Consider the following 27,398-nt stretch of genomic DNA (forward strand, 5'->3'; position numbering starts at 1 on the left):
TATACTTTACTGGTAAATTATTCATTGTAATTAGGAATGATTCATATTAATTTGGGATAATTTATTTTGCCAGAATTTTAATTAGGACAACCACATGCTGGCAGAACAGCATAAGCTGGTTTTAATCATAAAACTATTATAATACACAACACAGCAAGGAAACCCTGTTGTTGAAAATATAAGAAGAAAATCTTGATGTAGGAATTATTATTGTGATATGTTGTTATATATATATATATTTATTTATTTATTTATTTATTTTTAACATTTAAGCCTCACTGAGGACAGATCATTTTTTCATTTCTGTATTCCCCCATGCCTAGCTCATTGACAGAAAAATAAATATCTGGAGAGTGAATGAGTGGAAAAAGAGAAAAAGGAGAAGGCATTCTACAATTGTAGAATTGCTGGGTTTAAAAAGATATTCTAAATCAAGTCAAGCAGCAGTTATGTTTGTAAATGTGGGAGAGAAATTCATGTGGATGAAATCTGTTTCATTTTATTACTTTCTTTGATAACTCTGAAATGAATGAAATAGGAGAGTTCAAGGTTTATGTCCAGTCCTAACAAAATTAAAGGGATTTAAGGAGGGCAAGAAGTAGGAGAGGGGAAAGTTAGATCTTTAAAAAACCTATGATGATTGACTTATTCAAGTTCCTGAATTACAAACTTCAAGGAAAGATAGAGACTTTCCTTCTTTTCTGGAATAACCCCAAAGTTAACTCTAGGACCACCTGGAGGTGCCCAGTGCAATGCCAGTTACGATGCGAAAGTCTGAGAGACTGTACAGGCTGTGCTCATAGGGACCCCGGAGACATCCCACTGGTATTTGTGCTGGACCTTAAAGAAGCAAGGAAAGGTGCAGTTTCTAAGTGATCACGTATCCTTGGGGACAGTTTGTCCCAGAAAAATCATGAAGTAGGCAAACTCCCCTGGGCTTCAGTGAATTCTTTTCTAAAATTAAGGGGATTGGAATACAAGAACTCGAAGAGGGCTTCACTTTTCCTACTATGATGTACCTACCTTACCATGATGGTGATGTGATGATGATATTCTTGGTTGACTAGCACTCCCTTTCTCTATTTCCCTTTCCTGTGTAGTCATTTACTCCAATATCTTCCTGTACCACTTCAAAAGCAAAATCAAAATAAACTATACTAGCCTTCAAACTGGGAGGGTTAATTTTGGACCCTTCCTTTAGAGACCAGGAACTTGGTGTAACTTTCCCAAACCTTGACAAAGGCTAACAGCCAGTGAGGGCCCTGGTTGGACCTCACTGGATCTGCATCACATAGAAGCAGGCACTTCTCACACCCCGTTAGGAAAATAAATGTATTTTTAATGAGTTGTGCTGACAGTACACCTCCTGCAAGAGACACTGGAACTAGATTCTTTTCTCAGCTATCAAGATGGAAAACAACCCCATCCTTCATCCAGAGGGAGAATCAAACTGCGTTAATCAGACTCCAAGACCCATACTAACTGTTGATCAAGTAACGCCACAATATTCAATGGCTTAGGATCTCTGGCTGGTTCCAGTTCTTAAGAGTCTGTTTAGCACCGTTAATATTCCACAAAACCAAAGGGCTCAATTGTCATAAAGCCCAAAGAGCTAGGAGTCAGGAGATTTATGGTTTCAATTGAGTTCTGTCACTATCCACCTGATAAGGGGGAGAAGTCATTTCTCTGGGTCTCAGTCTCCACCTTTGTAAAGCAAGGGAAGAGAAACACATGCCAATAACCAGGCAAGGATCTGTGGAAAGAAAATGAGCTAAGAATGCTTCATTTTCGTTTTTTACGTTATACAAATGAAGGATTTTGTCCCCACTTATTTGAAGGTGGGTTACAATAGCTTCAAAAGAAAAACTAAAGTAACCTAGAATAAATTGCACTGGGGAAAGAGGAATTAAGAAGCATCACAAAACCAAAGATGAGGTGTTCCAATGTAAGAATAGCCAGACAGTAGAAAGACTGTGCTCTAAAACAGAACTTTTGTCGGCTCTGCATTTTTAAGATGAATTAGTCATAGTTAATGTATAAGATGGAAAAATTATTTAAAGTCTTTCCCAAAGTATGCTGCGCCCCAAAACTGAAAAAACGAATTGATGCTTTCTCATTTGTGTTTATTCTTGGGCAACTGACTTGACATATTTAGTTGCTTTTTTTTAAATTATAGACTCACATGGCATTTATTCATCACCCCTGCCCTCCCATACATATCTCAATTTTACTACCGGCAACATAAAATACAAGGATGTGTCCAGTTTCACTACAGCTCCTCGCGTTTACAAGTGTCGAGCGCTTGCTTTCGGAACGCCCTTCTGATTGGCTGAGCCAATGTCAGTGACATCAACCAACTTACTTTTGATTGGAAGGCCGGTTGCTGGGACTGTAGCGTTTGCAGGAAGTCACTTAACTCTTTGCAAGCTGGAAAACCGAACCTGAAGTTCTCTTTTGTCATAAGAACGGGCACAACTGACTAGGGAAGGTGTGTCCCGCAGCTCCGCAGGCTGGAACGTGAGCGGGGAGGCCTGGACCGGCTACCGGACCCAGAGGCCCTCTTGAAGATGAGCGGCTGCTCCTTTCCAGCCTCCCGGCTGTTACCCTTTTAAATGTCAGCATTCGAGGCTGTAGGGGTAGCACGAGGCAGCGAAACGGAACAGTCGGATTGGCCGCACGCCTCAGTTCTAGACGCACCTCTCCACCGAAAGGCCCTTCTGACTGGCAGGGGGAGAAAGTAAACAGAGTTGAATCACCCTCCCCACCGGCCAATTGGAGGGGGTTTGGGTTGTGACGTGATGGGATTCTGCGAAATTGTTACTGAGCAAGAGAATGCCGGAACGGTGCGGACCGGCAAGAGAAGGGGCTCCGAAGCCGTCCGCGGACTGGGGGAAAAGTATCTCTTAGACCTGGCACCTGGTCTGGCCCTTGCCACCTGCGTCGGGGTGATCGGGTGAATGTCCTGGGGCTTTGGCTCGACGGAGAGGCGGCCGAGGGCGTGTACCTCTCTTGCAGTTTCCTCTCCCAGCGCCTCGGGGGCGTTTTCAGTCGAATAAACTTGCGACCGCCACGTGTGGCATCTTTCCAAGGGAGCCGGCGAGGAGCAGCCGGCGCGCCCGTCGGGGGGATCGCGCCCGGCGCGGGGTACGGGCGGCGGCAAGAGGCGGCAGCGCGGCGGAGCCCGGGGCCGTGGATGCTGCGTGCGGAGGCGCTGCCGGTTACGTAAAGATGAGGGGCTGAGGTCGCCTCGGCGCTCCTGCGAGTCGGAAGCGCCCCGCGCCCCCGCCCCCTTGGCCGCCGCGCCGCGCCGCGCCTCGCCGCGCTCGTCGTCCGAGGCCAGGGCAGGGCGAGCCGAACCTCCGCAGCCACCGCCAAGTTTGGCCGCGCCGCCGGGGCTGCCGTCGCCCGCACCATGTCCGCGGCCGCCTACATGGACTTCGTGGCTGCCCAGTGTCTGGTTTCCATTTCGAACCGCGCTGCGGTGCCGGAGCATGGGGGCGCTCCGGACGCCGAGCGACTGCGACTACCTGAGCGCGAGGTGACCAAGGAGCACGGTGACCCGGGGGACACCTGGAAGGATTACTGCACGCTGGTCACCATCGCCAAGAGCTTGTTGGACCTGAACAAGTACCGACCCATCCAGACCCCCTCGGTGTGCAGCGACAGTCTGGAGAGTCCGGATGAGGATATGGGATCCGACAGCGACGTGACCACCGAATCTGGGTCGAGTCCTTCCCACAGCCCGGAGGAGAGACAGGATCCTGGCAGCGCGCCCAGCCCACTCTCCCTCCTCCACCCTGGAGTGTCTGCGAAGGGGAAACACGCCTCCGAAAAGAGGCACAAGTGCCCCTACAGTGGCTGTGGGAAAGTCTATGGAAAATCCTCCCATCTCAAAGCCCATTACAGAGTGCATACAGGTTAGCGGCGTCTCCCTCTCCCAGCGAGCTCGGGGGTTAGTTCACCTTTGGCCGGGCAGCGATCCTGGGCGTTAAGGACACCACACTCGGCCTCAAGGGTGCAAACATTTTGGATAAGATGCTGTTTAACTCTTTAAATAATTGAACGGTGTAGAGACGGCAAGCTCACTCTCTTCTTAATTGTCCTCGGCCTCTAGAAGCCACGGAGAGCGTTAAACTGGCGGGCAGAGTGAGTGCGGAGGGCCAGCCCCTGTGCGTGGCTCCGCGGGGAGCGGTGCCGCCCTTCCCCGGTCCCGCCCCGCCCCCAGGACTCCCGCACCCAGCGACGGTGGGGCCACCGCACCTGGGCAGACGCAGGCGGGGGGGAAGTCAAATGGCGTATCTTTTATTTGATTCTCTTGTGGGGTTGCAGCGAAGTGGCCAAAACCTGGGGGCAAGCGGCACCCTTGACATGGAACCTTTCGGGGATGACTAAGGACTCATTTAGCCGTATGCTTGCTACTTTTCAGGGCTTGCCAAGGTGGTTTTAAATTTGGCCGGGAGTCCCCAGAGAGGTTTAAAATAACACTGCTTCAGGCAGCAGAGGAGTTTGATCAAGTGGTGGTTGGTGGGTTAACTTCACGACTAGTTAGCTTTTTTAATAAGAGAGATTTCAGAGGGGATTTTTTTTTTCCACGTGACTTAGGTCGCACCCTCTACCTCTGAGCAGAGCGGTTACTGAGGAGGTGTGGTCCTTGCCCGCTGTCAAGGCTCAGCAATGGTCGGCCTCGTGGAAGGGTCTCTCCCAGGGAGAGCAAGAGGCAGGGCTGGCCAAATGAATGTGGCTAGGAAGACATCTGCAGTATAAAACGGGCTTTGGGGACTGACAGGGACCTTGGTCAGCCAATTCTGTTGGTTCTGTTTAACATACTCAGAAAAAGTTGGAAAGCCTTCACATTGGGCCATGCTGTCTCACCATCTTTAGCAAGGTTCTTTTGCAAGTGCTCTTCCGATAAGGAAGCACGGGGCGTGGTCCTCTCAGGAAACCCCTTTTCCTTCTGTCCTATGACACCATGTTTAAGAGGTGGTTGTCCGAGTTACTTGGAAAAGGATTGTCGTTTTTTGGTGTAATTGTTGTAATTTTAAGATGAGGCCCTGGGCCTGTGGTTTTAAAATGATAATTGGTTGGTTTGGTTTGGTTTGGTCTTTTCAAAGAATGGCCACGTAACTGCATCTCATGTTTTATTTTCTTTGGAAAGTGCTTCTTGTGGAGGTGGCTGCTTGGCACAGGAGTAAAACCGAAGGTCCTCCGTGGTTAATGTAAAATCAGGTTCTGTTTGGGGCTGTCATCTAGGTTGCCATAAAATAGCACATTTTAAAGTTGGTATCTGTAAGGTTGAATGGGGGATGTGACCTTTAGCGTGGCTCCCGGGGGTGAAGTAGGGGTATATTAACCGAGGGTGTTACTCACCGGCAGCTGTTGGGCGGGCCTGGCCGCGTCAGCCATGTTCCCGGACTACAGTTGTTCCCATCGACACCCACTGCCACCTTGAGCAAAGGCACTTTCTCCTTCAGGGAGCTGCCCAGTCGTACCGTTGGGGAGGCCTGCAGTGCCTCTGTGTGAGCTACCTGAGTCTGTTCAACTCAGAAAAAAAAAGATTCCCAGCGTTCTGGACCATTCGGCTGAGTGATTTTCTAAGGCATTTATAGAAATGGCTGCTCATGTGTGCGTGCATGCGTGGTGCTCTTCAATTCTCCATAAGGCGAGTCGGCTCAGCTGTTTCAGGAGAACCTCTTACACAGTTAAGAGTGGAAAACGAAGTGAAATGTTAATCCCGTTTTAAATGCTACAGTCAGTCTTTTGAAATTAGCGATATGGTGATTGCAGGTGTCTTATTTATGGCTTGGGGCTCTGTCACGCTAGGACATGGTTGAGCAAAAACCTCGGCCTCTGTGTCTATAGTCGGAAGCGTCCTCCTGCTGGAGAAGGTATGTGCAAAGGGGACATTAAATAAGAGACTGGTAGGAGGTCTCATGGATTTGGAAATTTCAGATACAGCTTGGTGTTAGATTGTCTTTGAGGTGGGGTAAGGAGCTTTTCTTTTTGCTGGTATTCACTCCAGAAGGTGGACAAGAGATAGTGTTGGAATGTCTGCATTCTGTGAAGATTTTAAGAGCTAAAATTCCAGCCACACCCCCCTGCTCAATGCAGCCGGACAAGAATCCCGCCTGCAGCTTGCTCACCTCTTCCTCCTGCCTCAAACAGCTGCTACTTCTGTAGAACCCGTGGCTGTAGAAGTTGAGAGTCGTTTAAACAAAATTGCATTTAATTCAGTGCAGGTATATATATAGTGTCCTAAGAGAAAAGACCCTTCTGAGGCACTGAGCTGGGTTCTCATTTGTCCTACTGTTCCCCAGTTGTGACACCTTAAGCAAGCTACTTGAATTCAGAGTTTGCAAACTAGAGCTGCTGCTGAATTTGCTTGGCAAATTTGTTTGGCTTGCCCAACACAGGGTTCATAAAAATTTAATTAGTTATCAACATCTAAAAATCAGAGGATTTCGACACAAATCCAGATTTCTGGCTTCTCTGGAAAAATCGAATGATCTGGCAATACTAGGCCTGAATTCCTGCCTAGGAACAATTGGCTTGAACTGGTTATTCTTTATATGGGGCAGTGTCCCTTATTTTAATCATTTACTTTGGCTCTGTTGGCATTCAAGTTTGCAACCCCTTCTTGCTTTGAGCTCATCTTCTTAATCCACAAGATAGGGTACTATGACACCTCATAGGTTCTTGTCCAAAGACAAGATAACATAAAGCACCTAATAGAATTCCACACACAGTAGGCCATCAAGAAGCTCTGGATCTTACAATTTGTGTCAGTAGACAGGGTGTCCTCAGACCCAGGAAACATAGAATAAACTTATTTTTAAGCAGTACATTAGTTTACATTTTCCGATACTATGCACGATGTGTTTTTCTTCAGCCTCTAGATCAGATAATCTTCTCAGGTGAAGCAGTGGATGGTTAATGTGAAAAAACAGAGAACAAATACACTCTTTTCCGTTTCCAGACATTTTGGATACTTCAGGTGTATTTATTGTAATTAGATGAACAGTTAGACCCATTGGAGTACTTTGTCTGAAAACATATCGAGCATATTATTTGAAACTACAACTAATTTTCAGTGTATCTAAGTTTCCTGACCCTGCCCTCACCCTGCACGTAGACTATATGTATATTGTGGGGGGGAACAACTACATCTAAATTCCAGATTGGAAGTCATTGGAACTGGCTGACGGAGAGTCGTGCTAGGTTGACATCCCAGTGATGGAAACCTTAGGCCTTATATTCCTGCCAGGTGCAATTTCACTCTCTTTTTGGAGGGTTTTAAGTCAGCTGTCCTCAAGTGGTGACGGTGGGTTGAGCTTGATGACACTGGTTACAGGATTCTGGAAATCAGAAAGCCCTAAATCCCGTCCGTCACACCTCAGTTTATAGAAAAAAAATTAAAAATCATAGTTTGGTTTTTTTTTATTTTAATAGGGCAGGAGGAATTTCATGTAAAACAAGGAAAGACAAGAGCCACAACATCCCAAGAGTGACTGCTTCTGTTTTTCTTGCCCTGTTGGTACATTTCCCTGGGGTACTGAGATTGTCTGGTGAAAGGGACCCAGATAGCCCGGCCCCCACAGTGGAAGTTATCCTCCAATACGGGAAAGCGATTTTCCAGCCTCTCTGGAAATGTCCGTTACCAGCCAACCTTAACTGGGGAGGGATGTTCCGTAGCTAGACTAAAGTTTTAAAATTTTGCTTATGCAGGGACCAGGCCTGCTCCGTGCCTCTTGCGTTCTCCTCCCATAATTACTGCAAAGAGCTTTGGAGGCAACTGTTTGGTTCAGGAGAGTTTAGTTTCATCAGAGGTGTGAGAAGGACCCATGTCCATTATCCAGGAAGCAGGGGTTCAGGGACAGGGCAAGGTCTGGCTTTGGCAGCAGGCCCCAGACTAGGGGCCTCCGCTCAGAAGTGGCCTCGGCAGCTGGTTAATTAGCCCTTGCCCAGTCTTTACCACTTCCTCTTCCCTTCGTGAGGAGAAGGGAGGCTCTGTGCCTTGATCCTTAAGGAGACATTCTCTCTGCCTAGTCTTCTTTCCAGAGGGTTCCCACTGTGATGTGGAATGGTGTTTCATAACCTGACACGCTTCATCCGAGATGCATTTACAACTAAGCTTGAGTGGGGCTTGCACAGATCATTGTTTTTTTCCCCATTTTCTCTCCTCTCAGGAGACTATAGCTGGGTTTTTTTCCATAACTGTCCTTCCCCCCATGTCATTTTAGTACCACAGATATACTGTAGAGCTGTCTGTGCACTGTGTCCCTTTAGAAGGCCACACACCATTGTAATAGCTAAGACTTTTTTCATCTGTCAAAGATCCAATTTTTGCCCCTTGGGGGCAATACCACCCCCCACCCCCTCACCCCCCAGTGAGGCTGTCTAGACACAGTCTCATGTATCCTGTCAGGAAAAAATAACAATCAACATTCAGGAAGAGAGCAGAGGGCTGCAAATGGTCTCTAGCTGTAGAGGGTGGTAGGTTCATAAGGATTGTAGGGATGTCCTATAGGGTTTGCTTCCGGGTTTCAGACAAGGGGCTAAAACTCCCTTGATTCCAGGGAAATATGACCTTAGTGCCCTAGCCTGATGCTGGAATCTCACCCTGGGGCCTGAGGCCTGTCCAGAGACCCAACAGCTCTTTATTCCTGTCCCAGCAAAGACAAAGTGGGGTTACCTTAGAAAAGCTTCTACTGCTGTCATGATGACTATTTCACAACAGAAAATACAAGTGGAGTAGAATTTCAGAGTAAAAACATTGTTTGCTTCGATTTTCCTCTCAAATCTTCTGTGAATGGTGACAAGAGAGAGGGGAGGGGTGCAAGTGGGGGAGGGAGATACCAGAGTAAACACAGGGCTGTTTTGATGGTAACACCCCATTACCCTCAGACGCAAAGATTTAACCTGAGGGAAATGAATTCTTGGACTCTGAACAGAAGGGTCAGATTTACATTCCTGTCTCAATTATTGACGCTTATCCTAAGAACTAGTCATTCTGCAACGTCTGTGGGAAATTCCCAGATTGGACTTCCCAGAGAGAAATATCATATGACATATTGGGAAAGTGGCTGACAATGGTCTTCCTTAATAAGTTCATTCAGAAGAAAAGTGGGCGGACAATTTCCTGATATTCACTCTTTCTGGTACCCCTAAAACAACCTGATGTGCCCTGGTTAGAGCTGGTTTTCTAGCCCATCAATCTGATTTCTGAATGCCTTGTGATCATTAGCATTCTTGATTTAAAAAAAAAAAACAGCTTTATCATTTTCATTAGTCTTGACTTCCAAATTTTCTGGGTTTTTTCCCCTCCTCTTAGCTGTTCTCAGACTTGGAGAAAAAGCATGCAGCATTCCAGGCCTGTGCTGCTGGAGTCCTCCCCCACATCCGACCCTCCCACCTTTTCCTAATGTTTCTCCAGCAAGCCCCGCGCCCACTGAAGAGAGTAAATTAGTGCCTAGTAATTGGTACAAAGGCACTTTCTGTTTCTATGCAACACACGCAAAGAGGAGGGGCCAAAGGAAAAAAAAACCCCACAGATGGTTAAAAAGGGAAAGAAATGGGATCCTTAGCAGTGGTCTTTGAGCAATCCTGTCTCTTGCTCCGCCCCACTTTTTGTTGGAAAGTTAGTCACAGGCCTAGGCCTAACTCAGAGCACTTGGTGGCAGCAGTTGTTAGTACCCAAAGAATAGAATTTAGAGGTTGGAAGTGACCTTGAGAGGTCATCACATCCATCATTTTGTCTGTAAAAAATCCGTATGCCCACCCTCTCAGATAGATGGGGATTGTTCCATTTAAGCATTGGGGGCGGCTTGGAGGGTTTGGAAAGGCCCCCAGGGCTCAAAAGCTGGCTCTCTGCCTTGAGGAGCATGTGACTTTGGGCATCTTGTACAATCTCCCAGAGCCTCCGTTTCCTCAGTAGCACAATGAAAGCACTGGGTCCTCTGAAGATGAAGTGTGGAGATCTTCCTTCATTGTGATTTCTTTGCACTTCTTTGGTTTGAATTCTTTCCCCCCGGGTCTCCTGAGGATTTCAATCTGTGGTTAACATTTTTTTTACCTTGATTTAAAGAGCTGCTTCGAATTAACCAAGCAAAAGGGCAGAGGCGCAGTCAGCCCCAGGGACCTCTGCCCTTTCATGATGGGAGTAGCTCTCCCTGAACAGCCCAAGGCGGGGAGCCTGGGAGGTTTCCTCCTCATCCCTTCCTGGAGCCCTCCTGAAACTTTAATACCTTTTTGGTGCATTAAGGCCAAGAGTAAGCATTTGTCTTATCCCGGCCTCAAGCAGTCTCCTCAGCAAATAATAGGACTAACGTTATTATTCATAGAGAATGCCTTTCCCACTAAGGGAGTGAGGTGCATCCATTTTTTATGCATAGGATCCTGGGAGGCATTCGTTTCCATTTGTGCTTAAAGCCCACGTGTATGATGGTGTACCCACAGGCTTCCCTTTTCATCTCGGTTTATCATGAAGTCTGTGAGCCTTTGGAGTCCTGGCATGGGAATCGAACATCTGGATCTGAAATCTAAAGGTTCTAGAGCTGCAAGACCCAGTTAGCCACCAGGGACCCCGGGCCTTTGAAATTTTTTTTTTAAACAAAATTGAGAATGATCACAAATTTGACAGGAGAATGGAATTCACCCCTGATCGAACCTTTTAAAAAAGTGAGGACATTCTTTAAATAGATTTAAATAAAGAGATGGAGCTTAAGCCTTACAAAATTAATGGCAAGGATTTGAAACGCAGGCAGCAGTATTTTGTCTTAAACAAGGTTCGGACATTTTCCCAAGGCGATTCTCCATCGTTTTGGAAGTGAGCGCCTCTCGGAGGACCTGAGTTGAACCAAAGTGGGGATCAGTGGGGCAGGCAACAGACAAAAGCACAGAAATCCTGCCTGAGAGTTATGGACATCTCAGAACTGGAAGAAATCTGATAGATTCTCCTTGTTCAAAAAGATAGAAGGGGAAAAAATGTTTCACCATCTCTCCCGTCCAGGGAGCCAACTTTGACAAGACAGAGGCTGTCGGAAAAGTGTAAAGCCAATGATGAGGGGACCAGCCCACTCTCAGGAGCCTGAATGGGGCTGGGGGGCAGGAGGGTCCTCTAGGAGAGGCCTTTACAGTCAGTAGGGAGGCTATAGGATGAGTGGTTAGAGCGCTACCTTTTGCTTCTTCAGACTTGTGTTTGAATCTCACCTCTCTAATTATGAGAACTCTGAGATCAGTTTTCCCATCTGTCAAATGGAGTTCAGTAATTATATACTCATGGAGTAGTTATGAGACTTAATTCAGATGGGGTATTTAAAGCATTTTGTACAGTGTCCCCATATCCTGAGTCTTATAATTAAAAAGAAATAATTTACATGTGTTGCCCAGAAGCCCTTGAGGTTCCTAGAATTTTTGTTTACAATTCCAGATTAATCCAGCAGCAGCTCATTCATTTACATAATATTTATTTATTGAGTGACTGTTACATGCAAAGAGCTGTGCTAGATGTTGACAGCAGGCATTGTAAATAACAGTAATAATAGTAAGAACAATAGTAAATTATTAATGTTAGTGGTAATGATAGCAATAATAATGGTAACATCCGGCATTTATTATATGCCAGGTTCCAAGCCAAATGATTTACATACATTGTCACATATAAACTCACAGAAGTCCTATAAGATAGGAAGGGACTCTTATTCTCGTTTTATAAGAGGAATTAGACTTGGAGTTTGTTAACTTAGTCCAAGGTTACTCTGGAATTTTCCCAGTATGTTTCCAGGTGCTTGGAGTTGCGCATGAATGCTTGTTGACCTGGACCCATTGGGTTTCTGCCAGAGGGGAAGAGACCCTGGCTATTGCATGGCTCTCTTGGATTTGGCCCCAAAGCCACCAGTCTTTAGCTCTCTACTCTTGTGCTGTGACTCTGGCTTGTGGTGGGTTTTTATGAACCTTGGTTAGGAATATCTGCAGAAATCTTGGACTCTGACCAAACCTATCCTGTATTTTCTAATAGTTATCCAGAACCTGCTTCCTTCCGATTGAAAAAGACCCCAGCTCTGGGTCCACATCTGTGTGAGTCAGGACTCTTGGTTGTGAGCGACAGAATCCAAACTTGGACTGGCTTAATGAAAACTAGAACTTTACTGATTCAAATTGCCAACACACCTGGGGTCACTGTAGTTTCAGGTCTCTCTCGATACAGGTACTCAGTGTCTGCCTCTCTCCCAGCTCAGCATGGCTTGTCCTTTGCTTTGGCTTCATTCATGGGCAGGCTGTCTCTGAATGGTGGCAAGATGGCTGCCAGCAGTTCCAAACTCCCATCCTGCCAAGCCAGCAAGCCCTGTGGAAAGACCGTTCCCCTTTCCCAGTGATTCCAGTGAAAGTCCCAGGCCTCGAGCTTCATGACTGAGTTAGAATTGTGTGCCTGTCCGTGGACTCAGTCACCGAGGCACAGCTGGGTCACATCCAGCCTCTGGGTCTCGGGGTGTGGGGTCACCCCCATGCGATTACATAGACTTAGAGTGGGGAAGGGGTGGTTTCCAAAAGGCAATTCAAGGTGTTTTATGTATTATCCAAAAGAGTGAATGGATGCCACACAGGCAAAACCAACAGTCACTCTATCTGCCCATTTAGAATGACAAACAGGATGTTCTAAAGAGCAGAGTTTGACAAAATGAAAGATGGATCAATATAGCAACATTTTTTTCTCCATCTTTTTCTCCCCATGAAGAGAAAGAGCTGTGAGCTATCTCTGGAGTTCAACCTAAAAGATAGGCCACAAGGGCATGGACTAAATGGTCTTGGTAGAAGATCGATTATTTCAACTTGTTTTTCTTGTGCTCAAGCACATACCCCTAGGCCCTTCTCAGTGGAGGTTCTGGAAGCCAGGACTGAAAGCCTCGCGTGGAACAAGAATAGCAAGAGCAGTGTGATCAGCAGTCCCGCTCACTTGGTCTTCATCCCAGTTGCCTGTCTATTTAGATGCCCAGAGAAATGAGTTGGGGTTATGAATGTTTGTCACCCCATGTGCTAAATGATCAAGGCCTCATCTTTACAAAGACGAACTTTTTATATGGCAGTTCCCGTTGGGACTCAGAAGTCTATTCAGTGTGAGTGATGCCCAACAAAAACACCATAATAAATCATTAGAGGCAAAAATTAGATCTTAAAAATAACCTGCAAAAACACATTAAAGTGACTTAAATCGCTATGCGGCCATAATTCTACAGTAGTTTTATACCATTGCCAATTTAATGAAAATAAGCAGAATGACACCCAAACAGCTGGCTTTCCCTCTTTCATGATGTACATCATACCCATGGCCAACCACAAGTGCTTGTCTGGGGAGCATGATCCCACTGAAGCGAGGTCCCCGTGTGAAAGAAAGATGGGCTGTGCCCTTCCAACCTGAGTCATTTGTTCTCGACATCCTGCCTGCTCCCAAATGTCGAAGAGCTGCCCAGAAATGCCTGGGGGAGTCAGGCAGGGGGGTGCTTTGGTTTGGACAGCTCAGCCCTGCCATTCCTCATGGTCTTTGATAACAAACACCAGGCCATGTGAATTAGTGGCTTACTCTCTTAGAGCTTGCAAAACTATTAGATGATGGCCCATGTGGCATGTGTGAGTAGGATCTATGGCCGTCACAGCCTTACAGTGTACAGAGGTTGAGACCAGAGAGAAAAAGCTGGAAACACATGCTGGAATAGCATCGCTAGTCACTCTGAGTCATTGCGAGAACCACAACCTGGCTGTAGAGTAGCCACTTACTAAGCAGACAACAGTCTCGACTCCTGTATTTTCCTTTTACCCATCGTCTTTCCTGAGCCAAAGGCTTTAGCTCTCTGGATAGCAGCTGCCCCCAGGCTGGAAGCTGTGGATGCTACATAGAATTTCACCTAAGTGCACGAATGGAGAGGTTATCCTTGTGTTCGCTAAGGACGCCAAAAGTCTCAGTGGCCCTTGTAAAGCAACTGTGTGCATTGAGTAGGAATCTCCTGGTCACAAACCTGGGGTGTGCAAAGTGGTAACTGTCCATAAGCAGAACTAACTGAGTCCTCGATCTCCCTCCCCACTCTGTCCACTCCCCCACACATACCCATTTCTGCTGTGAGTAGAAAAACTTCATCTTGGCCATTTAGGGTCTCTAAGTCTCTTCTGTATTCAATTGTATTTTCCTTTGGGTAAATATTTGCAAAATCAGAGTTCTCTCTCCCTCTCCCTTTGCCTTTCTTTCTCCTGGGAGTGATCTGTTGTTTGGTGGGCAAGAGGCTCCCCTCTTCTTTTGGCGTCTCAGGGGGCTGTCCATGGAGCATGCCCTCCTTGACCTTGGTGGTCTCAGCTGCTTGGATCTTGGTCCTCACCTGCTGGCAGCCTCTGCAGTAGAGTGCCTCTGCACCCTGCACCGTGGATCTGGGAGGTAGAACCTTGTGCTCTGTGACTCAGCTCTCCTGTGGCATTCTCCTGACCACGTGGTCTTGGGCTCAGGAACACACAGTCCCTGTCCCCACCTTACGTCTGGAAATGTGCAAACTGCGAGGCGTGCCCTGAGACCCTTCTCCCAGGCACGCAGCCAACTCCTCAGGTGCCTTGGCGTGTGTGGGGACTTCCCTAGAGGGCTCACGCAGGCCCTAAGCATGCTGGGGACCAGGCAACCGTGGCTGTTCCTTGGGGACTGCCCAAGCCCCTTTCTAAAAGGAGAGTGTGGAGTGCTGGGCCCGTCTGAGAGACCTCTCTGTCTACTCTGTAAACACAGCCCCTCTGGTCTCTCTCTTTCTCTACAGCTCAGGTCAAAGCTCTAGCAAATCAAGGGAGTTGCAGGACTTTGGGGTCTGCTTTACATTTTTCAAACTCTATTTTGAAACTTAAAGCTCAGCAGCAACTTACTTGTTTTCAATCGTCTCTGCCCTGCCAGAGGCAGTGCATATGGAAAGAAGGGCCTGGGAGTAAGAATTAGGAAAACCCACCCTCAAAGGCTCTCTGTACCGTCACTCAGGGCCTTGCTCTTCTTTCACATCTAATCTTGTTTTCTGCTCGAAACTGAAGGAATTTGGAAAACGTTTCCAGTCGGAGGGTGTCCTTGGGCAAGTCGTCTCTGAGTCGGGCTTCGTGTGAAACAGGACAGGTGTGAATTAGATGGTCATAAAAATCACCCCAAATGCAAGGCTTCAAAGAATCTATGTTCTCAGGATAGTTTTGCCATCAGACATTTATATCCAGTTCAACGTTTAGTGCCTAGGAGGTTATTTATTTATTGTTTCTTTTTCCCACAAATAACTCGACAGAGGCAGCACAGTCTGGGATGGCAGGACGAATGCGGGCGTGGGAATCAGCTAATCTGGGCCTGGACCTTGCTGTGTGGATGTGGGGAGGTCCCTTCACCTCTCTGTTGCTTCAGAGTTGCTAAGGTGGGGGCGGTATAACTGAGACATGAAGACGTGTCTCTTGCCGGGTTGAGAACCTAAAGAATCAAGAATCTGATGTCTACTGTCCTTATTTCTGAGGTCCTGGCACATGTGCTGTCTCACAGATCGGTCGAGGGCGGGGATGTGCAAGCAGTATTCGGACAGGCTTGCTGCCTAGACACCAGCTTCCAGTGAGGAAGTGCTGCGGGACAGATGGTAGAGACACACCCACTTCCCAGTTCAGACCCTAAAATATGGGACAAGCTGCTTTCCACAGATAAACACAGGGACCAGGAAGTACGATCTCACATCCAAACTCTATAGTGACTTTGTTATATCAACAAATAAAATATGAAAGGAAACCAAATCACAAGAAGGATTCAGAGAGAGAGAGGCCAGGAGAAAATGGTAATGTGATAGGTTGGCATTTAGGCAAGTTTATTCTTCCAAAGCGTATCAAGCGTTTTTATTCCTTCAGAACATCATATGTAGCGATGTTTCTGGCAAATGAGCCTTTTGATTTCTTGATATTTGAGTCCAATATTAATCAGCATGATTTGTGCGGGGAAATGTAGGATTGTCTGTACCCAGAGATGGCCTGCACGCCTCTTCTGTCCAATACATGGGTGGGTCTGCACTTGAGGATAATGGGAATAAAACACAATAAAGCAGTGGCTCACATTTTGTACTTGCAAGTCAATGTTGCTTTCCCATGGGGACTGAGGACCCACGACAATGGACAGTGAGGTGCCAGGGGTCGGGGCAGGTCTGGGTGGACACGTGCCCTACCAGCCTCGTCCATGAGGAACACTGCATCGGACTTTACTTGCCCGTCTTTGCACGTCTGCACACTCTCTCTCCCCCTGCTTCCTAACGACACTCCTTAGGGGAGCAGCCCTGCCACTACTGTCTGTGTAACTCCGCATGTGAAGGGAGATTCCTGTCCCTTCGTGTAGGGGCATTTTCCTTTCACCTATGGAAAAAGTAGGAGAGGAGAAGCTGGAGGAGGAGAGAGAAAACAGATGTAGTTTGTTCCAAAAGTTTCTCACTTTCTAACAATCTGAGAAAGAATGGTTCTTCTTTTTGCTTTGGTCTTGGGCACTGGAGTGTTCCCGTAATTTCTCACTAGAGTGTGAGTCCTCTTCCCCACCCCCCAGTGGAATGTATTCTTGATCAACCCATTTGTGGAAAAATTTAAACTCAAATGCGTCATTGTTTCCTTTGTTTACAGTAAGATGTTTTTTAATACGAAAAAACTTTTTTATGACTTCTCTCATTATAAAAGAAATTTGTACTTGCTGTTTAAAAAAATCAGAAAATGGGGAAATTACAGAAAAAATTAGAAGTTGCTCTTTATCTGCTCACCTATCAATAGCTACTATTCACATTTTCTATCTATTCTCCCAGGATTTTTTCTCTCCATAGATGTTCACGCACATACACAGCAGATTGTAGGCTGCTCTTTTCACTTAGCATTGGACGGCTAACATCTTTCCCTTTCATTATGTAACAATCTAGTACCGTTTTAACAAGTGCATATTATTCCACCATATTGGATACTCTATAACTCTTAGACCAGTTAGTTCTTTATTGTTAGACATTTGAGTTGTTACCAAGTTTTAGCCTTATAAACAAGGCTGGTATCCCTGTATATTTCTGTGTTCCTATCTAATTACTACCAAAAATAATTCCTAGAAGAACATATTGCCAAATGGCCTTGGACCAATTATAAATCCCACTCATGCATTAGAGGGCCTGTTTTCTCGTGCCTCCACCAATGATAGGTGGGAACATATGTTTTAATGTTTTCACCAACCTCATATATATTTTGTTGATGTCTTAATGGGCATGTTTTCATTACTTGTGAGATTGAATATATTTTCATAGATTTATTTATTGGCCATTACTATTTCTTATTTTGTAAGTTGCTTATTTGCATCCTTGCCCAGTTGTATTAAATTGGGCTATTCATTTTGATTTACGTGTCCTTTTTATATTACAGATTTTAACCTTTTGTCATATGCCGCAGTTTCCTTTATTAGTTCACTGTTTTGCTTCTTATTTTTTTTTACTTATGTATATTTTTGCCATGAAGAAGTTTAACATTTTTGTGTATTTCAAAATTATCCTTAAAGTAAGATTCTGCCTTTGGTTTCATGTTTAGAAAGTCTGTCTCCATTCCAGGATTCTAAAAATATTCACCTATATTTTCTTTTACCTTAAGGTTTTATTTTTTTTTACGTTTATGTGTTTTAGCCCATTGGGAATTTATTTAGGTGAAAGGTAAACGTGAGGATCTAGATTTAATTTTTAATTTTTTTTTTAGCAGATGTATGTGCCGTTTATTGAATCCTTTCCTTCACTGATTTGAAGTACCCCATCCCTGTAGAGTCTTGGGTTTATTTTCAGACTCAACTCTGCTCCACTGATTTCTCTTTTCCTGTGCTGGTATCACACTATCTTATTATTGCGGCCTTAATCATACATTTTAATAACTGCTATCGCAAGTGCTCACTTATTATTGTTCCGTTGCAAAATTTTCTTGGCAAGTTGAGCATATTTATTCTTCCGAATGAACTTTAGAATAATTTTGTCAAGTTCAAGAAAAAAGAATTTCTACGGTGTGTGTTAATTTCGTAGAGGAATTCGGACAGAATTACCATATTCACACCACTGAGTCTTACCCTCCAAGAACATGGGAAACATTCCGTTTATTCATTTCTGTTCTATCAGGGTTTTATGATTGTCTTCATGCAGGTCCTGAACTTTTTAGGCTTATCCTGACTGGCTGTGGCTGGTGTATAAGAAAACCATTGCTCTTTTGCATACCTACACCCGTGAATGCATTTCTAGTTTATGTTAATTTGTCAGTTATTTATTGTAGCCTTTCCAAATAGAAAATTGTGTCGACTACAAATAATTCTTATTTCACCTCCTCCTTCCCAGGGTTTACGTCCTATTTTGTCATCTAATTGCACTCACTAGCATTTCCTGAACACTATTGAATAGCTGTAGTGACGGGGTGGGTGTCCCTTCATGCCTTGAGCTTGGCGTTGGTGGGAATGCTACCTTTCTATTACTATTGACCTTGCTGGGGAAGGGTTTCAGATCTATATTTTTTATTCTTCTATTTTCCTAAAAGCTTTATGAGGTTTGGATGTTGAATTTGATCAAATACTATTTGGCATTTGACAAGGCAAGATGTGTGTGGGGGTGTGGGGGCATATTAGCCTGTTAAAGTGGGGAATAATATCAATATCAATATGATTTTCTAATATGAGATTATCTTGTTATCTCTGGGATCCTAGTTGCTTTTTTACAATTAAAAAACACTGTTTTTCCTCAAGAAGCAGCCTTGATTTTGTGTGTCTGCAAGAAGCTATGATTCTTAATTGGCATTTTTAGAGTTCATTTCTGAAAAGGGGGCCTAATTCCCTTAGGTTTGTTTTACTAGATTGGGTTACTTTTGCTAGAAGCAATGGAAGCTTCAGAGTTTGCATTTTTAAACTTCTTGCCTCAATTAAGGTTAGCCCATTTTAGGCCCTCTGGTGGGACTGTGGAAGGGGAGGTACGAAGAACCAGGTGGGAAAGGGGGACTGTGGAGAGCACAGAGCTGCCTCACCCCAGGCAGGACCTCAGTGGCGGCCTGTCTGAGTTCAGGGGAGCCTGGACAGGCTGGGGTCTATCCAGTTAGCAAGCCCCACACTTGCCCGGAGCTCGTCCTCTTTTTCCCTCTCTATGGAGAACTCACCACCGTTTGTTTGAAGACCTTGCCGAGAAGAATAAGCTTCTCTTGGCATCGTCAACTAACCCCCAGGTGGTGTGGAGGCTCCTTCTGATAAACAGGGAGCCGTCGTTTGTGCTAAGTAAGCAGGGGCACAGCCTGCAGGCCCCACTCCACTTCTTTTGAACCTGCTGGAGGCCCAGGAGACTTCTGCAGGCCTGACCTGTCTCCACAGAGAAAGCCTGTGCACTTTTGGTGCCGTGTTCAGTGGCCATTTTGATCAAGTTTATTTTATTCTCGGAGCTGAGTCTCTGTCAGCAAGAGGTGCTTAGCTTGTTGCTGGAAGGGGAGGGGAGTGGTTTATAAATAATGAGAACACGGAGAAACTTGTGCTGTTAACAGCTCTGCTCCAGTAAAGCGGAGTTTATTGTGTCACTGCCTCTGGGTGTGTTTTCCTGCGAAGGCCAGAAATAAAGCACTAGTACATGTCTGTTCTTTTTTTTTTTTCTCCGCAGGAGGATGATAACTCTCTCATTAATACTAAAGACAAGTTTAAATATTCTTTCATTGATAGTTGCTTTGCCACATGAATTTGTTCAGTCTGCACATAACCATTCTTTTTTTGGGCCTTAGCCCTGAGCTGATAGAAAGCGCCTGCTGATGTCCCCCTGGCTGCAGGATGAAGGGTGAGCCACAGCCTCTCTAAGGCCTCTCTTTCCCTCGGCAGAACATCTGTGGGCCCACTCAGCCTTAAATTCTGTTCCTTCTCTACATACGATTTCCCCATTCCATGCTTTCTTAGAGGCAAAGTATGTATCATTCTCTAGTTGGTACTATGTGTCTATCGTTAACCAACATGCCGAAACGTATCCCATAACAGGTTGTATGCGAACTCACCGCTGAGTTAAAGAGGTGGATGATTTCAAAGGGCTGCAAATTGTAAGTCCCCAAGAAGAATCTAGGTCCCCCTGCACACATACTGCTTGGCTGGTACAGTGTTTTTTTTATAAAGTGTGGAATTTGAATGTCTTGAAGTGGGAAAGCCTCTCCACTTGGCCATGATTTCTACCTCAACCCATGAGCTAATACACCTGGCATTTCACCCGTTTGTATCACATGTCTGGCTCCTGAAGACATCTGGATTTACACACTGTGGTGTACACCACGTAGAAGTTCACATCTTCACATTGAGATCAGGGGTCGGCCAACTTTCCACAAAGGACCAGATGGTAAATATTTTAGGCTTTGTGGGCCGTACGATCTCTGTCGTAACTACTCGACACTGTTGTAGTGAAGAAGCAGCCATCAGATGATACATAAACGAGTGAGCATGGCTCTGTTCCAGTAAAACTTTGTACGTGGACATAAAATTTGAATTTCATATAATTTTCTTCTGTCACAAAATATTCTTCTGCTTTTGTTTTTTTTCCAACCATTTGGTAAAAACCAAATACGAGCATGGTGTTTATACCATTCTTAGCTCATGCACTTTACAAAAATGGACGGCAGGTCAGATTTGGCCTGTAGGCTATAGTTTGCTAACCCCTAATTTAGATCATTGACTAAAAGCTCCTAATGCTTTTCCAAGGGATCCAAGAAGAATAAAATGATTCTGGAGCTTTTACGCTAGCAATTCACTTCCAAGTAGATCTTTTTTTAAATGCTTGGAAACTGTAAGCTTGAATTATACAAGTTATATGAGTCTAACAAAGGCTGCCGTTGGCTCTGATTTGCTCTGGGCTCTGTGGGTGGCCCTCTCTTCTCTCTGAAACACCCCGGGATAAGGATGCTAGGTCAGTGACAGCATCCGCATTAGAAGCAATGAGAACAATCACAGAATGGCAACTATGGGGGGCCGAGAAGAGAAGGTAGCCATAAGCCAGATTGAAAGTGAATTCAGTGGGAATGCACCCTGATTACACTTGATATATATGTAAATCGTAAGCATAAATACTTAAGAGTTCTTCTGTACATATAGCTGATTCAGGCTTCTTGACAGTTTTCCACTATCACTTCCATTAAGCCATTTTATTTCTTCCCCAGTCCTAGCACACAGCAGAGTGGTCTTCTGATGCGTTTTCCCCACGATGGACACAGATCTATTCAAATAAAGTAACCTCATCTCATGACTCACTTGAAAGAAACATGTGCCAGTGAGTAAGCTAAACCACATTACCACTCCTCCAAGAAAACCACCTCTGTCAGTTTTTGTCCTAACAAGCATTGAGAGAACACTGAGCTTTTCCTTTTCATTGCTTTCCTTACCACCAGATCATAGGGCAGTGGAGAGAGGGCTCCTGTAAAGACAGCAGAGACGGTCTTTTGGTTTGCTTTTTACATTTCACTGTATGAATTCTGACCCTTCTATATTTTAACATAACATGTTTAAAAGAAGATTGTCCCCATAGACACTTCATTGGGGTTACAGAGGACTTCACTGCAGTCTAATTCTGGAAAGCCCAGAAATCTTCTCCAGTGTTCTGGGAACTTCTGAGCAGACTTTGGTCATGTGAGCGACCTGGAGGATTAACAGACTCAGCAGACACACACACAGAGTTTAGGCATTTACTAAATGCTTGCACACAAAAGTCAGACATGACGTTGTCCTTGCCCCGGGAGGTTGAGACCTTGTTGGGTTGTGACAACCTGCATTTCTTCTTTTGCTCAGCATTCTGCTGAACTGGGTAAAAATGCTGTTTGATCCCACAGAAGTTGCAAACATGTAGCTTTCAACTCTGTGTCATTGAGTTTTTCAGAGGCTTCAGTGTGAGGCTCTCTTTCTTCCTTTTTGGCCCTACTGGAGACTGAGCATCCTCATGCCTCATTAGCCCTAGCGCCCATCCCCTCGGGGAGGGCTCGCATCCATTGGTTTGCTATTGCCCTTTGCTGCTGTGGCTTTTCAGCCCAGAGCTCGGTGAAGGTTTGTACCTAGACCCATGTGTAGCAAATTTGCCTGTGCAGATTTGTTTTGCCCACCTTGGGTTTCCCACAAGAACAAGTGGGCTGGACGATCACTGCTCTGCTTAGAGAACAGCAATAAAACCTTAGCCTGTATTGATTGTCACGAAGGTGGTCGAGGTCTGGTTTTGCTGTTATTATTTCTACATCTCTGGCACAGGTGAGAACCAGCTGGGGGAGAGAATGGATAATTTTTGGATGACTCAGATGCCCCACGCTGGACAGCTCCACGCTATTGAGCCTCTCTCTGCGTTCCAGGAAGGTGGGGACAGGAGTGAGAAAGTGTTCACTCCTCACGGCTACCAGAGGACTGTCTGGAGGGTTCTGTGGAAACCAGGAGTCTGTGTGCCCTGAGTCTATGAAGCAGCTGCTTTTGGCTGTGCTTGGAAAGGTGTCAGGAGTAGGCAGGCAGGCGCTCAGAGCCAGGAGGTGGCAGTCACTCACAAAAGGGACAAGCAAGACTCTCATCGTAACCAGCTCCTTCTGCCTTTCTACTTATGTGTGTTTCCCCACCCCCAAAATGGACACAGGCCCTCCCCTGCCATTCCAGGGGTCAGGAGGCCCCTGATGCTGGCCTGATCACATCTGGAGGGTGAGGCCAGCTGCATTTTAAGTGGGACACGGAGACAATAACATCAATTCAAGGAAAGCAATCGGAGTGGGGAGGGATGTGGAAACACTGTCAAGTCCTGATGACCCATGAGAGGCAGGACAGCTGAGTGGCCAAGAACATGGGCCCTGGAGTCCAGTATATGGTGTCAGTTCATGGCTCTCCTTTCTAGTTGTGTGACTCTGAGCAAGTACTCTGGCCCTCCCAGCCTCTGTTTCCTCATCAGTAAAATGGGCCACTTTGTGGGGTATCCTGTGAGAATTCAATGAGATGATGTCTGGAAAGCCCTTAGCTCTGTGCCTGCACCTGTGTTATTATTTTAGAATAATGTCAATTCTTCTTTCATGAGAGATATGGAAGAAATTGGGATTGTTTCATCTGGAGGAGAGAAGATTAGAGATGTTTAAAGGACTATTATGTGGCAGAGGGAACAAACTTATTTTTAGTATTAAGACAACATGACTTAAAATATGGCCTTTGCAGGAAGGCTGGTTTCAAGAACAGGCAGGCTTTCTTGTCAGATAGGAGGCCTCCTGTCACCAGACTTGCTGAGACACAGGCCCAGCGGCCCCAGCACTCAGGAGCTCGAGGGAGGTGCCAGCTCCAGGTGGGAAGTTGATCAGATGCCAGGAAATTTAGCAAAGGCCTAAGTTTTTGGATTCCTCTGAGAGAACTCAGGAAGCCAGCAACTGCATAGAATAAAACCAGAAAAAATAATTTCCAAGACTCTTGAGGATCCAATTGGGTACAAAATAGCAAGCTCGTTTGCTTAGAGAAGATAATTCTCAGCAATTTCCTCATCATATTCGTCTGCCAGGGCTACCATGACAAAGTACCACACTCTGGGCGTCTCAAACAACACAAGTACATTTCTCAAGGTTCTGGAGGCCAGGAGTCCAAGATTAAGTCTTGGTGCAGTTGGTTTCTTCTGAGGCCTCTCTCCTTGGCTTGTAGGTGGCCATCTTCTCCCAGCAACCTCACATGACCTTTCCTCTGTGCCTCTGGGTCCTCATCTCCTCTCCTTATAAGGACACCAGTCATTGGAGGAGGGCCCAGCCTAATGACCTCGTTTAACCTTAATTACCTCTTTAGAGGCCCCATGGCCAAATCCAGTCACACTCTGAGGTACTAGGGGTTAGGACTTCAGCATATATATGGGGGCGGGGGGTGGGGTGGACGACGGGAATAATTCAGCCCATAAACTCATCTGCAAAGGATTTATCCCTTGAGGCATAGAGATGGGTGACCATGAGCAGCGTTCAGAGTTTGGGTTCCGTGTTCTTTAAACCGTGTCCTGTCTGATTCCCTCCTGCCAGGTGAGCGGCCCTTCCCCTGCACGTGGCCAGACTGCCTTAAAAAGTTCTCGCGCTCGGACGAGCTGACCCGCCACTACCGGACCCACACCGGGGAGAAGCAGTTCCGCTGTCCGCTCTGCGAGAAGCGCTTCATGCGCAGCGACCACCTCACCAAGCACGCCCGGCGCCACACCGAGTTCCACCCCAGCATGATCAAGCGGTCAAAAAAGGCGCTGGCCCACCCTTTGTGAGGTGCTACCCGCCGGGGCCAGGGAGGGATGGACCCCCACAGACAAAACTACTCCCAGCCAACAGACAGACACGGAAACGACGCCCAGAAGAGGCCCCCTGCCAGCACAGGAAGCCACTGTTCTTTGGTCAATATTCTAATTTTCCTCTCCCTGCATTGTTTTTCAAAAGCACATGGTAGCCTAGGATCGGTCAACACTTGGTCCCCTTGCAGAGGCAACTCTGAACCGTCTCTGACTGTTGGAAGGAAGGCAAATGCTTCTTTTTTTTTTCCTCCTTTACTTTTTTGGGGGAGGGTGGGGGGGGGGTGGGCGGGGTAAGGCCAAGACTCGGGTAGAATTTTCCAGATTCAACACTGGTGTACATATGTCTGACTGGGTGCGTTGACCTGTGGCCTCACACAGTGATTCTGGGCCCTTTCTGCTTGCTGTCTCTCAGAATTGTTTTTCTTACCTTTTAATGTAATGACGAGTGTGCTTCCGTTTCTTTAGCAAAACCACTCTCTTGAATCACGTTAACTTTTGAGATTAAAAAACGCCATAGCACAGCTGTCTTTATGCAAGCAAGAGCACATTTACTCCAGCATGATCTGTCATCTAAAGACTTGAGAACAAAAAAGTCACTTAGAGTCAATGGGTAAGCAGTCTGAATTTATACTAATCAAGACAAACCTTTGAAAGGTTACAGTAAGTACAGAACTTTTAAACCTTGCTTTGTATGAATTGTCCTTTTTGAACATAAGCTGCACTTCTACTTTCTAATGCAGAGGATGAGTAAGGTAAATACATGCTTTAAGGATAGAAACAGACATTCTATGTGGAACCACGTTATAATCTGCTTAGTTTACCGTATATGCGTTTCCCTGTGAAATCACGGCAGAGATGCGAGGGCAGAATATATATGACAGATGCTGAAGGAGGAGGAGGATAGTATATATTTTTTTAGTTTCAAAAGAACAGACAGAATTTTAACTCTATTAACTTTTCCAAATTTTCCGATCCTTTTAGTTAGCATCATCTATTGTACCATAATGCCACGAAGAGAGAGGGCGTTGACTCTGTTGGGTTTTTTTGAATGGATGCATAACTGTGACTAGCTCTGGAAATGTCTATTTTTTGGGGAAAAGGTTGGTTGGTCTCCTTCCTGTGTTCCTACAGAACTCCCACTAACAGGTGCAAGAGTGATGTAAAAGGAAAAGCGAGCCGAAATACGAAAAGAAAAATATGTCCCTAGGAGTAATGAGTGCCAAGGGAAAATACCACGATAATTTCAGAGGAGACTCTGGAAAATCGTCCCTTTTGGAGCACGAAGGCACACGGAATGCATACAAAGGAAAGCACATCACTGTATCTTGTACAGCCGAAGCCTCACCACTCTCTCTCTTGTATCCAGGTGTCTACAATGGCCGAAACCACTACATCCATAATACGCCATGTACCTGAGAACTTAATTTTGGCCTTGACATGGTCAGAAAAAGGAACTGAGTTTTCATAGTTCAGAAGAAACCTCAAAAAAAGGGGAGTCAGCAGTGATCGTGGGGGAAATGTTTACATTTTTTTTTTCTTCAGAAATAACACTTTCTGACAATTTTATCTGCTATTTAACACAGGGAGCTATGGTGCACTCTAGTTTATACATGTGCTATAAGATGTGTTGTGTGAACGGAGGGCACCCACTTAGTGAATTCGTTGTTCCACCTGACACAGGCTGGCTCCAGGGCAGAGCCATGTGGGCTCCTGCAGCAGGCACGGGTCACGGCCAACTCCGACTTCCAAGACTATAGCCATCACTAGCACGGTGTTTTTTTTTCCGTTTGTTTAATCAACGTAGGTGTATTAGTAGTTCTATAAAGAGAACTGCTTTTAACATTAGGGACTCTGGGAGCAGGCCGTGGGATACAAAGGAAAGTGTTTTCTCGCGGGAAAACATGTCAGGAAAAAACAAAGAACACTTTCTACCTCTGTTTCAGATTTTTGAAACGCTTATTTCAAACCAAATTTTAATTTGTGTCCAAAATAAGTTTTAAGGACATCTGTTCTTCCATAGGATATAGGTGAGGCCGCCTATTTCCGACTGAACTCATGGAATGGTTCCACTTGTGACCCTCTGCGCGCTGCCTAAAGTGAGTGAGGAGTTTGGGGTTGCCTGGCAACCCGCAAACTTGTACAAACTCATCTTCCCCTCACAGAATGAAATGAAGGAAAACCAAGCAAAGTCAGTGAAAGACAATCCTTATTGTTTCAGGAGTAAATCTATGTGTGGCTCTTGTCCAGCACTTAGACGGATGTCAATGCAGCAACTTGTTTTAAAAAAAATGCACAATTTACTTCCCAAAAAAAGTTGCTACTTGCCTTTTCAAGTCGTTGAAGAACACACATTTGATATTCTCTTATATGTTATAGTAACGTAACGTATAAACTCAAGGCTTTTTATTCTTTGTGATAAATCCTGTTTTCAAATGTCACGGAACAGGAACCAGCATTCGAATTAGGTTTACTATCTCAAGATATGGTTCAAATAGGACTACTAGAGTTCGTTGAACACTAAAACTATGAAACAATTACTTTTTATATTAAAAAGACCATGGATTTAACGTGTAAAAATCCAAATGCAGGATAGTAATTTTTGTTTACTTTTTTAACCAAACTGAATTTTTTGAAAGACTGTCGCAGGTGTTTAAAAAGAAAGAAAAGTTGTTTTATCTAATACTGTAAGTAGTTGTCATATTCTGGAAAATTTAATCATTTTAGAGTTAAGAGAACTCCTCTCCTTGGTTAGGGAAGAAGAAAGCCCTTCACCACTGTGGAATGATGCCCTGGCTTTACGGTCTGGCTCTACATCATGCTTCTTTTGAGAATTATATTTGGTAGTTATAATTACAGACACTGATTAGCTGTCAGTTTGCAGGTAGACCTAACTCAGTACTCATCACTCTGGACAGATTGAGACGTTCTTTCGCCACAGATGAATGATCTGTAACACTGTAAGATACTGATCTTTACAACTGTTTAATCAGTTTTATTTTTGTACAGTATTAGTGACCTAAGTTATTTTGCTGTCCCGTTTTTGTAAATCAAATGAAATTATAAAAGAGGATTCTGACAGTGGGTATTTTGTACATATGTATATATGTTGTCCAAATAAAAATAATAAATGATAAA

General features: G+C 45.2%; 1 protein-coding gene across 1 annotated transcript; it reads left to right on the plus strand.

Annotated features, from left to right (window-relative positions):
* Positions 1 to 244: 244 nt before the first annotated feature.
* KLF9 (KLF transcription factor 9) lies at positions 245 to 27,398 on the plus strand. Its single transcript, XM_008539121.2, has 2 exons — positions 245 to 3,917; positions 24,010 to 27,398. The coding sequence occupies exons 1-2, from the start codon at positions 3,413 to 3,415 to the stop codon at positions 24,237 to 24,239; spliced, it is 735 nt and encodes a 244-aa protein (XP_008537343.2). The 5' UTR covers positions 245 to 3,412; the 3' UTR covers positions 24,240 to 27,398.

The sequence above is a fragment of the Equus przewalskii genome, chromosome 22, assembly GCF_037783145.1.
Source record: "Equus przewalskii isolate Varuska chromosome 22, EquPr2, whole genome shotgun sequence".
NCBI lineage: Eukaryota > Metazoa > Chordata > Mammalia > Perissodactyla > Equidae > Equus > Equus przewalskii.

What these genes read in the sequence shown, in the direction of transcription:
- KLF9 (XM_008539121.2), top strand. Translation starts at nt 3,413, where the DNA reads ATGTCCGCGGCCGCCTACATGGACTTCGTGGCTGCCCAGTGTCTGGTT. An exon ending in CCATTACAGAGTGCATACAG is followed by an intron (nt 3,918 to 24,009) that starts GTTAGCGGCGTC and finishes CCCTCCTGCCAG; the next exon opens with GTGAGCGGCCCTTCCCCTGC.